Genomic DNA, 18,138 nt, shown 5'->3' with positions numbered 1-18,138 from the left:
GCATAGCAAAACTATTTCTTCTCTTAATATACAAGAAGAACTTTTCACTGCTTTTTTCTTCATTGCCAAGCTTGGTTTATCTTGTACAGTAATTAGACTTCACTCCTTTTCTTTTTTACCTGCACAGTATTAGTTTTCTTTTGTGATTCCTTGTTTTCTGTTTATTTCTAACAATTTTTTAAAGAGATCGTTTGTCCAGTTGCATCTGGAGCTCTCCCCTACAAATTGTCCTCTTGTCCTTAAGATATAAAATTCAGATTACTTTAAGTCAAAGCTATTAAAATCTCCTTCAGACCCATTATGAGCCTTCTTAGCCTTCTACCTTGCTAAACTTAACCCATGTAGGTGGTGGGAATAATTCCAGTAGTTTAGTCCAGCTAATGAAATTGCTTGTCAGCAGTGCTGATTGTCCAACATCTATCCCATACCATGGGTTTGAAAACTTCCAGTTTAGTGGGAAGGGGGAGTTTAGACAAAAAGAAGATATTTTTTGTAGATGTTCTAGAAACTAATGAAATACTCCACTGCTTAGATTGAAAACATGTAGAAGTGACATTTCCTAACTGATGGTTTTTTTGCATGTTGATCCATTCCTCCATTTTGGTAGGAAGTAGAAGCTGATGTGGATGCTTTAACCCTGTGTGTCTGTAGCATTCACTGATTTGGCTGGTAGGAGGCACAACTGGAATAAGCACTTCAATCCAGTCATACACCAAAACAGATTTTACGTATGTTCCTTCCCGGCAGCTCATAGACCATGGCATAATTTGTAAGCCAGACATAATCCTTTGCACACTTCCACCTTCTTTTCCAGTCACTTATTGAAATAAAGATGAACTAAGTTCCGTAACAAATCTCCCAATTTTGTAATGAAATGATTGTATTTAACCCTTAGCACTTTCTTTCAAAGATGATTCTGTCTACATCTCTGAGGAACTTCAGTCTTTATTTCCATATGCAAAGGTGAAAATAGCATCCAATTAAAAGAATCATAATTTGAAAATATTGCAGATTTTCAGTAACTGAAACTTGTTTTAGCTTTTGAATGCAACTGCTGCCTTGCTAATTCATGACTTTTTTTTTTTTGGCTGTCTCCTCTGGGTTGCAAATTATTACTGAGATATGTAACTCAACACATTCATTGTACTCCCTTGTCTTCAAATGTATGCTTGTCTTGGGAAATGCTGAGGTTCTCATTTATGCTGATTTTTTCCCTAGCAAGTAATTATGAAACTTAGCCCCTTGGTCTTTGTTTTCATATTCATTGAACATCATTAAGAAAAAGTATGTTGTCAGTAAGATCCATATCTTTAGACAGGATGAGTTTATTATGTTTTTTCTGCCTGCACTTTTTCTTGTGATAAAGAAAAAGGTACTTATTTGCTACAATATTTTTTGCTCTGCAGTTTGCAATCCATTTTCTGGTTCTTTGATATTATGCATTTTTTATTCTGTGATCCCCAAGATTTCCTTTTTCAGCCCATATTCACCATCACCTTTAAAATCAATATGGTTTCGTTGAAGATTTATTATCCAAGAGTTAATTCCAATAACAGGAATATTTCCCCTAATGTGTTCAAACTCTCATACTGTGTAGGAATTAAAAGATACTTATTTCCTTCAGATTGTAACAATTATACTTCACAATCTACTCTTGTGGTATATTTAAGAGATCTCTGAACAACTTTTTACTTATATTAGAACACAAAACTAATTCAAACAAGCAGTATGAGATGGCTGTTACTTGTTTCCAAGGGCTCAAAGCCCATTGTTACAACACCTGGCTTTGTGTACACCTTCCAGTTAATAATATCAAATGAATAACTCCAAATGAAAATGACTGACACGTGGAGGCTACATGCTAAACATAAGGATACCATTGCATATTCCAGTACCATGCTGTTGCCTCCCCTTGGCTGTTCTAGCCCTCACATGTCTGAAGTGTTGTTGAGCTTGAGTGCAGAGGTGGGAAGAGAAGGGACTTCTGGGATCATCTCTTCTGACTTGGACAGCAGTGACTTCAAATTACATGCAAACTGAAACAGCATCCTGAACTACCCCTCCTCCCCACCAACATACCAATTCCCTAATAATTTCTTCACTAGTCCCATAAATTTTACATTTTAACATTTGAGGTATGCAGGAAGATTGTGACACTGAGACACAGAAAGATGTGATTCAAAAGTTACCCACAATAAAAGGGGGGTGGTGGTGGTGTTTCCTTTGGAGTACTCTGAGATCAAGATGTGCTTACTCAACATTTCTGTTTTGATAATTAGGCCTTTCCAACAAAAATGCATTTTCCTAGAAAACTTCAAATCAGTTCTGTTGTGTGCAGACTTCTAACATGAGACCAAAGGAAAAAAATCCCAAGCTAAAAGCACTGAAAACAAGCTAGAAAACTTGACATTTATGATGAGCTAGTGTCTGAAAAAATATATTTGAAATTGAAGCTTTTATCATAACTCCTGCAATACGAATGCCACATCATTTACACCCTTCTTGATGGCTTCCAAAGAGTGAGTATCCATGTTTCACTATTCATGCTTTGCAACTAATGAATCTATTGCAAGATAGCACTGTGAAAGGAAGACATCCTTTTAGAAATGCAGCATTTTGAAAAAGCTGCCATATCTGCGCTGTGTTGTTAAAAATTTATCAGGCCGTGCAATATCTTGGTGGGAGGCATTTAGTTTTCCAGCTTCTACTCTTTTCTGTCATTTTACTTCATAGCTTTTTTATTGTATGCCATCCTGCACCACCACAAAAAGGATGAGTGGATGGGGCCCTTTCTGTCACAGTAATTCAAATGCGACCTAAGACACACCTAACTCCTTTCCACCTCAAGGCAGCTTTTAAAATACAGACACCTAACTATTCTCTAATTGACTATAATTTGGAGGAGGAAATTCAAATAGCTAACTAATGAAATAAATAAATTTAAAGAAATGTGAAAAAGAAGATTTTGAGATGCTGCTTCGATGAAAGGGGAGCAGACTTGTTGAGAGGGAGTCCCCATGTAAGAAATTTAGTACTTTGGAAAAGGAAAGGAAACATGAATTTTGGTTTTTGCACATTACCAATGACATAAAGAATTAACAAGTAATATCCTCATTATTATCAAAGGCTTAGAAGTATTCACAAGGATAAAAGCCCTGTGCAATTAAATTCCATTCAAACAGAAAATTTATGGGCCAAGCAGCTTGCATACCCAATTTCATCAGGAAAGTACCTTAAAGTATATGACTGAGGAAGTAATAGTGTAAAAAACTAGTATTTTAGCCTGTACTGCCTGTTTCACTAGAAATAATGATGCACCACTGACAGCACCACTGACAACACCACTGTCAAAGTTTAAAATAGGTCGGTGTTAGTTCCCTAACAAGTGCAAGCAAAGAATAGGATCTTACTGACTTCAGCTTATGCTTTCAGGGAAGTTTAAAAAAAAAGGTGAGAACATAAACTGAAGTATTTTCTTAGTTAGATCAGAGGTTTGGGAAAAATCTCTCAGATGTTTATGGATGTCTGTGAAATAAAAATCAAAGTAATAAACAAACAATCCTCCCCCAAACCAAACCAACTTTATTTAACTCCTGCTATCAACCCACAGACTTTGTATCCATCCTGCTTCAACAAAACTCAGGACTGCCTGAAGCATATAGAGTCACAATAAGGTTTCATCTGTATAGTCATGAAACCGAATTTTTTTGAAGATTATTCCTTGAGTGGCAGGCTTTCCTAATTTAGGAAAATGAACTGAAGTGCACCAAAGACAGCAGGAGATCTCACACTGGCTTCAGTGAGATTCATATTTCTAGCAAGGCTCACATTTTCACTACAGTGAAGACTATGTAAATTCCAAATTCACAGGCATTGCTTAGGATCTGTGCTGGCAAAAAAGAACCTGGAACCCCCTTCCCCCAGACTGCACCCTTTCTTCTCCATTTGGTTAAACCCCAGTCTCCTGCATGGCTTATTTCTTGATGTAATGGGAAGGCTGTCATCTGCTCCCTTCCATTGGAGGGATGCTGTTAGAATTAGCATTGAAAAGTAATTTTTAGAAACATTAGTGAATATCAGCAAATGAGGTTTCACCCAGCATAATTTCACATTTCTGGTTCTGAAAGGTTTTGAGTATCATGTTTATCTGTGCATCCAAGTCCTTTGCACAGATACTCTCTGAGATTCTAAATCAAGATGCATGGCTTCCCTGATTTATTATGAAATACATGCATTTTCTTCATTAGGGAATTGCTACTATATCCAGAAACTCTGGGTTTTTATATCTGCATCTTGGATAAAGTAATGAATGAATTTGCCAATGCATAATATAATTGATTGTGCTTGGCTTGCTAGGTAATGATATAATATAGTGTGACTCAACCTGCTGGTCCAGGACACAATCAGTATTCATGCCCTAGCTCCTGGAAAATATAAAATAAACTGCTTAGATTATTTAGTGAGAACCCAATTTGCTTAGAATGAGTACAGACAACACAGAGCTTGCAAAGGAAAAGTAATAAGTCTAAAGTTCACATAACAAAAGAGCTAAGGCTAAGACTGAAATGTAGAAAAGAATAGCCTTAAGAAAAAATGCCCCCATATTTATACAAAAGTTCTAACCCTGTGCACCCGGAGAGGCAGCCCTGAATTTTTTAGCACCACTCGTGTCCACGTATCCATAACAAAGAACGGCCAAGGACAGTCCTGTTACTTGTGCTAAAGTAGGAGGTAAAATGAGAGCAGACAGCTAGGAAAGTTTTGAACATAAAAACTGTATAATACATGTCAATATGGTGAGAATTAAAAAAAAGTATTGAAGATATGGTGTTGTATACTTAAATGCTATGGCAGTGGTGGATATTGAGCTACCAAAGTGGGCAGACACATTTCTCCATCTGCTGGAATATTTGGAATCAATTACTGATTACAGAAGAACTAGAAAGACAGCTTTTATTTGGGGGATGCAAGAAATTTTAAGAATGATGCATTACAATCTAGTAATCTATCTCCAATTGAAAGCTATATATTATTACATTTTAATGCAATAAAATCTTGAACATTTAACATCTTGAATTACATGTATATCACCAGAGTTGTGTCAAGTTAACAAGCTGAATATCTGGCTTCCATGGGCCTGGGAAGTGTTCAATGTGCTAGGAAGATGCCTGCATGTGGGGTAAGACTAGAGATGCAGCTGTTTATCAACTCACTCATGTCTTGCATGTAATGATGTTGCAAGGCTGTATTATACAAAAATGAAATGCTAATGAATCAAAATACTTCAAAGGCAATCTTCTCTTTGGTTTCAAAGGCTCTAAAGCCCAGTTAAACTTGTTTCCTGCATTGTCCATGGATTTTCATAGATTTACTGCTAAGGGTGCAATAAACCTGTCTGGTGATAAAAGTAGCAGCACAGGGAAAAATCACAACTGTTTCTTGAAAGCCTCATAAAATGATATTCTGCAAGGGACACTAAACCACTCAGTTGATCCTACTTCAGCATAAACCCATTTCCTTCCCAGTGAAGTGGGGCTGTGCCCATTGGCCCGTGCAGCAAAAAGCAGAAGCAGCTGCATGAGATGTACAGCTGGGCTAGGAACGAAACAGCTCTTTAAAAGCTAGGAAACAAGCAAGTGTACACAGTCCTAGGAGGGGAATTAATTTAGATCACTTAATGCTAACATATCAGACTTCATTATTGAGTGCAAGTTACACATTTCACAGTTCTGCTTCCTCAGATAAAATGCTACCTGATAGCAAGCCAGAAAGGAAAGGAGGAGGTCATCTAAGGATAAAAACATGGTAAGTAAAGAGGAAACCAAATAACTAAGTGGAGTTTTAAATCTAGATCTTCGCACACAGCCTCTCTCTTCAAATTTTGTCTGCAATGTAAGTTTGAAGGGTGTGAAAGGAGACACTGACAGCTTGAGAAGTTGATGCTACATTTCAGGTAAAGGTCCTTTCACAAAGCCCTGATAAAGGTCTTCTCTTTATCAACACTTCAGCTGGGAAGAACAAAGGAGAGACACGTGAATCGTATGGATCTCAGGATGAGTACAAATCACAAAAGAAATGCAGTGATGAAAAATGTCAATGCAGGCTTGCTATCTATGGGGTAACTGGCTTTCTAGAGAAGCAGAGACAAAAGCATTGCACCAGGTGCTGGAGGGACCAGGACCTCAAGCTGAAGGGGCTGTCTCAGAGAGGATGAAATCCAACCAGATGGAGGGACCAGGACCTCAAGCTGAAGGGGCTGTCTCAGAGAGGATGAAATCCAACCAGATGAGGTGCAGAGAAGGACTTGCTCTGATCAGTGAAGTAGGGACTGAGAGAAAATACGATTCCTCTCTATTGATGTACCAATGGAATAAATGCCATGGAGATGAGCATTCTTCCTGCTAATGGATACTCTTGGTAGGAAGATGAATGGACCAAAACCAGGCACAAGTAAATTTATGCTGGAAATAAGGAGGTTTGTAACTATTGGAGTAGTAATGTTCTGAAAGTCTGCCAAGGACAGCAATGGGGGCAAAAAACCTAAATAGGTTTAAGTAACAGTCTGATAAGAGTTTATGAGAGTGACAGCATGATATATACATCAACCATAGGAGAATGAGATTTTTGGTTTTCTAATAAGAAGAGCAAGGGGCAGAGGGGACCATCAGTTACTTCAGATGTGGAACTCAACCAGTTTATCAGGACACATGCTGAGATGGATGCTTTCAACCAAAAAACATTTCAGTCCTGAGCCTTCTACTCTTGAGCACTTTTTCCATACAGTCTTAAAGAGAGACCAAGATGCCACTATGGATGAGAGCTGACATGCACTTACTGCAGAAAGATGGGTGTCAGTAAAGCTGAAAATTCTGCCTTCCTGGCTCTGCTAATGTATCCATCAACTAGACACAGGGAAGAAATCAAACTTTTTATGTGCCTTTTGCCTTTCAAGTGCCTGAACTTTAAAGCTTGCATTTGCAAAATTGCCTTTTTTGTTATGTTTGAGCAATGCTGAGCACAGAGCTGTCCAACCTCTGCTGCCTTTTGAGTCTCTCCCTCTATCAGAGTTTGATTTTGCTAGTACCACTGTTTTCAGAATCACATTTGCCTTTTACAGTGTAATTTAGTAATTTTTCTTAGAAACAGTGGACTAACACCACTAAATATATTTATCTGTGGTACCAAATAATATTGCTAGGAACAGATAACAGTTTTCAGCTTATACCTAGTGTCAAACACTTTGGGTTTGAAGCATGAGGCAGAAAGAAGGAGAAACCACATCACCATGAGACAGAGCTGCAAAGCAGCAGACAATTCCCACATTGTGTTTTCAGTCAAATTTTTGTTTCTATTCTTGCTTCTCTTCTGCCTTCAAAATTCTCAAAGCCAAAAAACCAAAATAAAAGACAGTAGTGACGAACAATTTTGTGTTGGACTCTGAAGCTTTGAACTTTCACTGTCTCATTCAGATTCATTCAGGTACTATTACTATCACAAAATCTGATTTGAGTTGATTAGACACTCAGAATTTTAAGCCTTCTTTTGCCTAACACTTCTAACACAATTTTAGCTATCAAGTAACCTCCCTCCTATGAATAAATGATGATACAAAGCAATTGCTTCCAGCACCACAATGTTATTTTCACAGGATGGACACTGTGGGGGGGATACTTGTCAATAATGAAGTGCCATTCCTTGTAACTGGAGGTCAAATGTGGTTCTGTACAACATGGTGTTTTAAGTATTAGAGGACCTGGGAGGTCAAAGTTTGACTTCAACACAAATATGCTGCACATTTTGGCATTTACAATAAGAGGCAAGCCACTGGTATGGCCAACAGAAAGGTGTAATATATGGACAATTTAGTTATAAATTCAGAATCAGTATGAATGAAACAACCTTATTCCCAGGCAAAAAAAATCTATGGGAATTTTGGGAGAGTCCTTCCCTTCATGCTGCCACCTTAGGTCTGTTCACAGCAGTTGAAAGTTACCTTTGATAAGTAAGATGAAATTATTGATGCAGTGGCTGATGCTTTGATAAGTAAGATGAAAATTATGATGCAGTGTAGCCACTGCATCATCAGCCACTGAATCATAGCAGGTACTCAAATCTTAAAACTTATAACAGAAAGACCAAATGAGCTCAAAATTATAAAATAAAATTGTTTTTAGTGTAGGAAGCCTGAAGTAAAAAAATCAACTTGCACTTTTACTGTTTAGACCTAGCAAAGCTTGGAGGCTTCTTTTGTTTCCTTGTTCTGCATTGATGTTTCTTCAGGCATACTGCTATTCCCCAAATACAGCTCTCATTTCCACATACCTTGTAGTGGAAGAGGAATAATCCACAGAAGAGGCTGTACAGGTCAGCTGTGAGTAGGGAGAGGTTGACTGCAGTAGCACTGGTTTTCTTTATGACCACTGGCATAAAGCTGTAGAGGCCAAACATACAGGCACTAAAGCCGACGTACAGCAAACCTGCAGAAGAGAAACAAGAAGCAAAGTGACCTTCCACAGCCTGCAGAAATGACTTTGTTAGGAGGAGGAGGGGTGTGTTTTAGGAGAAGAAAGAATAATGCTTTGTCAAAGAAACATTCCAATTAATAGTATACACATATATAGAGAGTGAAAACCAACAGTGGAAATGATGTCCTTTGGGATCTCCATAACAGCAGAGTTGTTTCAAATTGATGTCTTATACTTTCAGTGACTACTTCATGTCCAACATGAATTTGGACATAATTATGCATTTGGACATATCAAATCTAGTCTCTTAAGGAGCTGAATGTCACCAACATCAAGTGAGTTCATTTGAGTTGGATGGAGCACACAGTATTTTCTGTGAATGGACTCAAAAAATGAATGCAAAATTATTTGCAGAGGAGTTAATGAGCAAATGGATGAATGCATGAGGACAGCACTCAAGTGTCAGAGGTCCTAGTCCTACTTTGCCACCAAAACTGACAAATCACTTTATAGTTTTGAACCTCTGTTCCTCTACTCCTTTTTGTCTGCCTTCCTTAATAAAGCTTTTGTGAGCTGAAACTCTTTCCTGTCACATGTTTACAGATTGCCTCACACAAATTAGATTGTTAGACACTAATATAATAAAAATACATTACAGTCAAAATCTAAATAGATTTAAAACCCTAAATAACTTACTGGAAAAGAATTAATTGCTTGAGTTATTACTTGATAAATCCCAAGGCAAATTAATCAATATGAAGTTAAAAAACCAGCAAACATTTTACTCATCTGCTCTCATGCAAATTATATTTCTTAGGCTGCCGTATGCTACAGAATTCCCAATGGATATGTGCATGAGCCTAAATTTAGACTGATGCTAGCTCTTCAGAACATGTTGTTATTGGCTAAAAGTTGTAGAAAATCTGATTGCCAAAGTCCTCTAAGGGACTAGAAAGGATAAAAAAAATAAAAAGGCCATATAATGGACATGTATCGGCATATGGGTCCATCTAGTTAAAAATTCTTTAGAAAAGCTATCTAAAGGACAAAATCAGCTGTGACAGATTGAATCCTTTAGAAACGTATGAACTGAAGTGTACATTCAACTGAAACAAATTCAGCAGACACAAACTATCAGTGTCCATACATGTTATGGCACGATAAGGAATTTGAGTTTATATTCAGAATATGGACCATCATGGTAAAAAACTGATTTTACCTATAGGTAGCAAATTCATAAGGCATGCATTGTAAACTGGTAACAGAATTAAGTTCTGGGCAGTGCTTGAAAGGTGCTTTATTCAAACTCTGCAACTCTTCTGTAGCAGGCAAATGATTGCACCATATGGAGTGTAGTTTTGGTCAATGGGAAATTGTTTGCATACAGGAGCATTAAGCCAGCTTTTCTTTCAGGCTTAAGAAGAACAGGTCAGGCACTAAAGCCATTCTGGATCAGAAGTCAGCATTGTCAAAGAACACTCTGCAAATCACCAGGTGGTCCACCAAGCCTCCTGTTGTCTGGATTTAACACAGATTTGCTGGTTTATGTACTCAACTTATGGTATAATTTTATGGTACTGCCTCGGCGTTCACATTATTTGACAGACAACTACATGGACTTCACATGCTGCTTTTCCAAAGGGCATTTCAGTTCCAGTGGAAAATTGCTTGAACTGTAGCTGTCTTAGCAGAGGTGAATATAAAGTGGCATTTAATTTACAGCTTAAAAATACATGTAAAATCCACCAGTTGGGTGGCATTTAGTGGTGATAATAAAAACTGAAATTAACATCATATGATTTTCAGATATTGCTTCTTAGAGGGCCGGTTCTGAGACTAAAAATATGTTTTAAGTCAGCAGCTTGAAGCCTCAGCCTCCTCAGGTACCCATGCAGTGCAAATAGCAGCCTTGGGAATTGCCACTAGTGCTGCAGTTCCAGCAGATTCCAGAACCTCTCTGGGCAACTTGCTCTGCTGCCTGCCTGTCCTCAGTGTGAAGATTTTCCTTTTATCCAGTCTCAATCTGTCATTTGAACTTCTGCCTGTTGTCTCTCATCCTCCTGTGAAGACCTCAGCTCTGTCCTTTTGATAGCCTCCTTGTAGGTAACTTCTTTTCCACAGGCTGAACGAGCCCCAGTCCCTCAGTATTTCTCCATTTCTCTTTAGACTTGCTGTCTTCACACAAATTGGCAGGATCTGTCCCTAGGGACCATTCTAAAATAGCCTAAATAAAGTACCATTAAGACCAACCTGACTTGAGAACTGCTGGTCTTGTTCCTGAGCATGCTGGTTGAATGTTGCACGGTGCAACGATGCACAAATGTTGCCTTTGTGCTTTTACTTCAAAAGCAAATGTTTAATTGGCATGAAATGGAATCAGTTATGATCTTTCATACTATCTTGGAACCAAGACCATTCAGAAATATTCAAACCCCCAGTAACAAAGGGAACTTCCTTGGAGCTTCAAACGGGCTTTTCTCTTAAATAAAACTGATGTGAATTTATTCCTTACTATTTCATCTATTGCTATAAAACACATCATGGTCTCATATGAAACCACTCAGTCAAAAATATTTAATCATCCTCCTTTCAGTCTGGTTGTCAGCAAGTATTAATACTTAAAACCTCAAGGATTCAAACAGAGCTACATTGATTCACACTAAGTGTGAAGACGATGATATGTATCAGGGCAATTTCCAAAATTAACACCAGGAGGGCCACAGCCTGTTTTAAACATGATAGACATAACAGATTGGCTTTAGATCTTTATATTTAAAAACCATTTGCATCAGTTAAAAGGTAGCTCATCCAATCTCAAAAGCACAATTATGGCAGATGGCAACGGGCCACCTTGAGTTATTTATTAGGTTGCCTGCTGTGACTTTATCACCACAATTTGGATGGCTGATGATTTAACTCTGCTGGACTGCAGGTTTGAGTCTGTCGCAGTGGATAACTACTCTGGACAAGGCTGTGAACTCCCTGACACAGATTTGTCAATCACTTCTCAACAATCTTGTATCACTGCCAATGCAATGAAAAGTACACCAGGTGCACTGAAAGACACGGGAGAACTACAGAACTGTCACCATTTAATCCATGTTCAACTACACCACATTTCCAATTATTGCTATAAGAAAACAAGTACATCTCTATGATGCTTTTGCTAAGATGATCTCAGCCTTGTGAAGCATAAGGACTCTTCAGTATTAGTAATCAACTTTCAATGACATTTTAGCGGCATTACAGATGAAGTAAGACCTTATTTTAACAGCACATTTCACTGATATTGAGTTAGAACAGAAATCTCACAGAAGTATATACGACACTTACATGGATAGTAGATTAATTCACTACGACCACTGCTAGTTCCATCAGTACCAGATTAATTATGTCCCTAAGCTCCTTCTCATGAAATATAAACAAACACTGATGCAATTATGCTAATTATCTCAGATTAAAGAAGGCCAATACACTTATAGTACACAGTTGAGAGTGTTTCTCCATGGATACTTTAAATTGATTTGTCACTTAGTTTTTCAGCTCAACCATCAAATTTCCAAGATTTCCAGCTGCAGTGTTTTGTGAAAAATGTGCTGTATTTATCAAGGTTTAGGACAATGAAAGGAAATTGTGAATTAAGTTTAAAGAAACCAGCTGTATTCCATAATTTGTATCCGCTCCCCTCAGGGATTCCCCACATAATCAGTTGGTTTTGCACACTTCTGAGTTTCATTTTGATGTTCAGTCTGAAACTAGGCAAAGACCGATTGTCAATGGACTGCCAAAGCTTGAATCCTCTGCAATCAATCAGATCTATGCTACTAGTATTCTTTTATTTCTTCTATTGTCATAAATAGCGGAAGAGTGATTACAGGGACTCCCCGTAATATCGATTTGCTTTTAAAACAAATAATTCATTGGACGAATTAGAAGGGAGACATAAACTCAGCTTCCAAACTGAAACAGGAAAATGCAATCCCTGCTTGGCAGAACACCATAACAGCTTCACCGGGCACAATGCTCCCAAAGCTTGTCTAAAGGACACATCTGCTATATTCTACCAGGACTATTTGGAAAGCAATTAAACACTTCCATACAGAAATGCTCCCCCTGGAAGTGAGTTTATGAGGCTATAATACGCACTGCAAGTACTTTTTTAGGTTTTTTTGTTAGGTTCCATTTTCTTTCTTTGGCTTTTGTTGAAAAGGTTTGGCTCTTAATGACTACCTCATTTATTGTCCCATGTTGCACTGAATCTTAGAATTGGAACCCCATTATTGTTTTACTTCATGGCTGTCTGAATGATTACCTTACAGCATTCATAAGCTTAACCTAATGGTGCAAGGAGGGCATAACACAGTTCTGAAGGACAGACCATTTAAGAACAGTTATGAGGCATGTGGCTCAACCCTTGGCAGTAAACAGTAGAAAAGTCACAAACATTGGCTCCCCTGAAACTCTGTGGCCACCTCCCCAAACACCGGTTGTCTCCATGCCTCCTTCAGCAACTATCTTCAATGAGGTAAAGTGTGTTCTTACCTATTTGCCAATCCCAGGGGACTTTCAACAGCTCTTTGTGTTCCATGATTGCACTAGAAGAGAAGAGAAGGCAGAATTTGATGGAGGAGAACAGAAGTTAAATTACTTCCACTCATTTAATTCAAATGCTGGACAAAACAACATAAATAACTTTATAACAAAAAATCCCTGTAGGAACCGAATGCAATCAGAGTTTGCTAACCCACTCTGGCATTATCCCTGTGCCTGTGTATTTGAAAGATCTTCAGGGCAGTAATCATATGTAATAGCATACAATTTGCCCTGGTTTATTTCCAGCTTTATATATACACCTGCTCTACATGACCATTCCCCTAAATGCTCAATCCCCTTGTACTCTTCTGACTTAATATTCTGAAAGCTTTTGAATGTTAATTATTAATAATGTATCTATCTGAGTTATTCACACTTCAGAGTAGCTCTGCAGTGTAAAAATAAATAGATATCACAGACTGGCTTTGGGAAGCATACTGTGATTTGTTACACACTGAGAGAAACCAAATAGTCGCAGCAGTGAAAGTCAGGATAATAAGCAAAGGATGGGCAAACCTGCAAAAGTCCACTTTCAGTATCTTGTAAATCTTGCATTGTACATTAATATCAAAATCACAGATCCATAAAATTCTAAGGTGGCAACAAGTCCAGGCAAACAGACCCTTGGAGATAAGGTATCTCCCAAGCTCGGTCTTCACTCAAGTAACTGCTTTCTCTATCTGTGTGATTTCCAGATAAATCCTGCTGTGCAGAACTCTGCATGCTGGTCTGAGCCCTATTTTAAACAAGTATAAAACATGGAATTATACAGATTGAAAAACAAATTACCTAGTACAAAAGGTGGCATGTGGAAGACCAAGTCTAATAATAAAACTACAGGAGCTCAGCACCTTCCAGATTAATCTAGTCTAAAGAGTTGCATGCTGGAAATTCTAATTTCCTTGCTGCTGATGTGTGGCAAATCTAATACTGTGTACAGAATAATAAGACTATTTTGTCTGCAGAATAACTAAATGACAGATGTCTTTGCATGCATAAGGAATATGTCTCTTTTATCAGCAATTCCTGAAGAATATAATGAAAACAAACTGCAAAGTCTCTTGGTCTGGTAAAAAAAATTTCACATAACTTAAACGTAGGAACATTGCTTTCATATTACTGCTTAGCCAATACAAAAGAAGTATAAAACAATATGCTATGGCTTGTGATTCCTTATGATCTGTGAAACAAAGAGGAGTGAGAGAAACTTTGCCAGAAGTGGCCATTTAGTGATGCAAGAGGCACTGAAGAATTGGAATCACAAGGACTTTGAAAGGTTGCAGTAGTTGGAGGAGGTCCCTGATGACTGAAAAGAGAGAAATGCAACATTCAGTTTAACACAGAACAAGAAGTATAGCCTGGCCAGCCTTATACTAACCTTCAGGAAGATTATAGAGCAAATCTTCCCAGACACAGGAAATGAAGATGATGCCACTGGGAACAGCCAGCACAGACTTCTCAAGAGCAAACCTGACCCAACTGACTGCCTTGAGGTGAGGTGACTGGATCAGTAAATAAAGGAGAAGGAATGGATGAGAGGATGTGTTGTAACCTACTGTAACTTTAGCAAGGTTTCCAACATGATTTCCTTAAAGATCTTTAGAGAATGAAGAGGTATGGATTAGATGGGTGGCCTATCTACAATGTCATCTAAAGAAAAGGGTGAGAAGAAACCTCATGAATTTCAAGAAAAGCAAATATTAACTCCTGCACCTGGGGTAGAGCGACACTATGAAACAGTACAGGCTGGGAGCTGACCAGATAGAAAGTTGTTTTCTGGTAATAAACCTTAGATTCCTGATGGACATCAACCTGAATTCAAGTCAGCAATGTGTCCCTGGAGCAGAGTAGGCCAACAGCATCCTGAGCTGTGTTAGTAAAAGTCTGGCCAGCAAGCTGAAGGATGCGATTTGTGAGACAGCAGCCAGAGTACTGTATCCAATTTTGGGCTGTCCAGAACAAGACAGACATTAACAAATTGAAGGGAATACAGTGGAATTCTATCACAGTGGTCAGGCAGGTTGAGCACAGGATGTAAGAGGAGATGCTGAAACAGCAGGGTTTGCTTAGTGTGGAGAAGGCTAAGCTGGGGCAAAGGGGGACACGACAATAAATTTTCCATCTTAACTACATGATGTGTAGTTACAGACAATATAGCCATACTTTTCTTGGAGGTGCACAACAGAAGGATGAATGACAATGGACACAAGTTGCAATGTGGAAAACTGATTAAATATCAGGGGGAAAAAATTAGTCAAACACCGGAACAGGTTGCCTATCATGACTGGCAGTTCCATTTTTGGAGATACCAAGAAATCAAGGGAACAAGTTCCTAAGCAACTTGATGTAACTTTGGAGTTAGCTTTGAGCAGGAGCTTGAATCAGATGACCTTCAGGGGGCCATTACAAAGTGGGCCACGTTATGATTATGTGATTCCATCAGATAACCTTAGCTCCATTTGCTGGGTAGTTGTGACATCCCCAACTCTTGTAAACTAATATTCTTCCTCCTTGCTTTAATCACATTCAAAATACTAAGCTTCTCTTTCCACCATGTCTGGGTAATCAGCCAACTCATCAATTCACTGTTTCCCCTGACACCTTACCTCTTCCTTTGCTGCACAACAGGCATTATGTATGTTTATTTTACGTTACAGTCTAAGACTCCTTCAGTTTAGAGGAGCTAAAGGTCCTATATTGCACCAAAGTGGCCAGTAGTGTTTCAAAGAAAGAGCTCTTTGAAATAAGTGATAGATTTAGTTAGATTAAATCTCTGTGAACACTTAACGGTGTGACTTCTGCTATTCATTACAGGTAAAGGTAAGAAAAAGGCACAGGTATGAACTAAGTGTAGTTGGGTCTCCGGAAGGTGCCCAAAAAGCACTATCAGCAAAAAGCTGCAGAGGCCAGTGGAAAAAAACCTGTTGGAGCGAGATTTTGGGCCAAAGGTTGAATAGAAAAACCTTTGGGCTTTCAGCAAAGAATTGGTTTCTTACTGTTTCCTTCCACTTGTGTCTTCTTTATACAAAGATGCCTTGTTCCAAGACCAGCTTCTCACCAGCAAAACGGCTCACAGACCCTGAATTGTGACTAACTGCTTGGGTCACGAGGGAGTAATGGCACAACGATTAAATTCTGGAATACTAGACATTTACATGACAGTTTACACACACAGAGCAAGACAAGGGCATTGCTTTGATGTCATCAGAATCAGTTAGTATCTACTTAATCACAAACACATAAAAAAATGCTTTAGCCAAAGATACTAGGCATGTTTACATGCTCTTAAATTCCCTCTTTTTGAAAAGGGAACTGCTTGTATGGCAGCTAGTTAACATAAATAATTTTAAGACCCTTGTTCAGATCCCAAATAAATAGATAAGCTTTCTAGCTAAAGAAATAGAACTATTGAAGTAGGAATTGATGGGCTGCGTTTTTTTGATCAGTCTTTGTTCTTAAAAGCAGAGTAGCTCAGATCTGTAGAGAAGCAAATTGTTTTGGACTAATAATAAAAATCATTCTGTGTTATAAGCATGGGTGATAGACTTGCACAAAAATGCAGCAATCTTGCATGGCTACTTTTACATCAGTCACAGTACTACAACACTGGAAGCCACCTTCCAACTATTAGGCTTGCAGCTGAGATGCTCGTTAGGTACATGTGCATATAGACCAGACCCATAGATCCTGAAATCCATGCAACAATCTCCTCAATACTAAATACTTTTGAATTGAAAAGGCCATTTTCTTAAAGGCTTTTTCATTATTTCCGCCATATCATAATGTAGTTACACAGAACAAGCGAACCAGTAAAATACTTTCTGACGGGATGTGTTTTCTACCTGTTTAGAAATCAAAGCAACTTTTTAAAATTATAAAACAGAACCAGAGGAAGCTGTAGATTTTGTTATTCATAGATTAGATTAACACATGAAGTATCCACTTGTCCTTCAGCACTAAGATGATAGGACGTGTCTTCTCACTCTTCATGTGACTACTCGAAGACACTGGTCCTTGAATTAGAGTACTTCAGTAAAAATTTGTGTTACTATTCAAATCACCAATTTGAAATATGAAAACTAACAAAAATTCCAAGATTAGAAGACACCTGGTCCACAGGAAAGGGCTAATTTTGAAGAGGTGGTTAGTGTATCTCAATGCAGGCTACAGCTGCACTTATTTGAATGACTTTGGGGCTCAAACCTGCTCACTTACAGCTGAATTCCACTGAAGAAGGAGCCAAAGAGTCCAATCATGCCCAGGAATTCCACTCGACTCAGATTTCGGACGATGTACTCCTCACAGACGTTCGAGATGCCGTAGAGTGTTGCTCCGCCAAGTACTAGGAGATCCCCTATCAGTTTATTTTCACCTAGGGACAAACAGAAAAAAATCAGAATGCCTCTAAACAACCATCTTTTGTCCAAAACCATTGCAAGTTCTTCCCTGCAGACTTAATTCCTTAGTCACTAAGTAGCCCTTATATGGGTTAATAAAATGAATGCAAATGTTCTGTCATTTTAACAGTTTTCATTCAATACACCAGCCAAGTCTAGAAGAGAGAAAGGGAGAGCATATTCCTTGCTGTAGAAAAAAGAAGCCAAAAAATGCCGAAAAACTTGTAAAAAAAAGTATAGAATCCAAGTGACACTCTTCAGAGACTAATCCTTTTTACTTTATTATTACCACCTTTATTTTTTCTTTGCAGAGAGAATGTGACTCAGCTCTATAGAGCAGTTTGCATCCCATCTTGAAATTCAACCAGTCTAAAACTTGTTCAGTACTTAGATCTGAGGACAACTGAAAAATTCTGTGTACCTGTGAAATGAGTGAAGAAATCATTACAACCCAATATTGACCTCATTCTCACATGGAGCTGTTTGACAAGAAAGAGAGGAGGAAGGATGGAGTGTAGACAGGGTGATGATAATGACAGATTTTTAAAAGAGGTTCAATTAACATAGCAGTACCTAACTCATGCAAAGATCAACAAGATGTATTGTCAATACATTCAGGTATATAGAATTACTAAAAAACTTTTTTATCAAAGACTGTTTGAAATCTTTTTAAGTCTTGGAAG

General features: G+C 38.2%; 1 protein-coding gene across 1 annotated transcript in view; it reads right to left on the bottom strand.

The window, feature by feature from the left end:
- Positions 1–18,138, bottom strand: part of SLC35F1 (solute carrier family 35 member F1) — a 230,306-nt gene that overhangs the window by 13,264 nt on the left and 198,904 nt on the right. The window contains exons 5-7 of the mRNA XM_032101556.1: positions 17,274–17,430; positions 13,008–13,060; positions 8,323–8,477 (exon numbers count right to left, since the gene is read on the bottom strand). Coding sequence (XP_031957447.1) covers positions 8,323–8,477; positions 13,008–13,060; positions 17,274–17,430 — 365 coding nt within the window. The remainder of the gene's footprint in view (positions 1–8,322; positions 8,478–13,007; positions 13,061–17,273; positions 17,431–18,138) is intronic.

This window comes from Corvus moneduloides, chromosome 3 (genome assembly GCF_009650955.1).
Source record: "Corvus moneduloides isolate bCorMon1 chromosome 3, bCorMon1.pri, whole genome shotgun sequence".
Lineage (NCBI taxonomy): Eukaryota > Metazoa > Chordata > Aves > Passeriformes > Corvidae > Corvus > Corvus moneduloides.
This window is presented reverse-complemented; position numbering and strand designations above follow the sequence as displayed.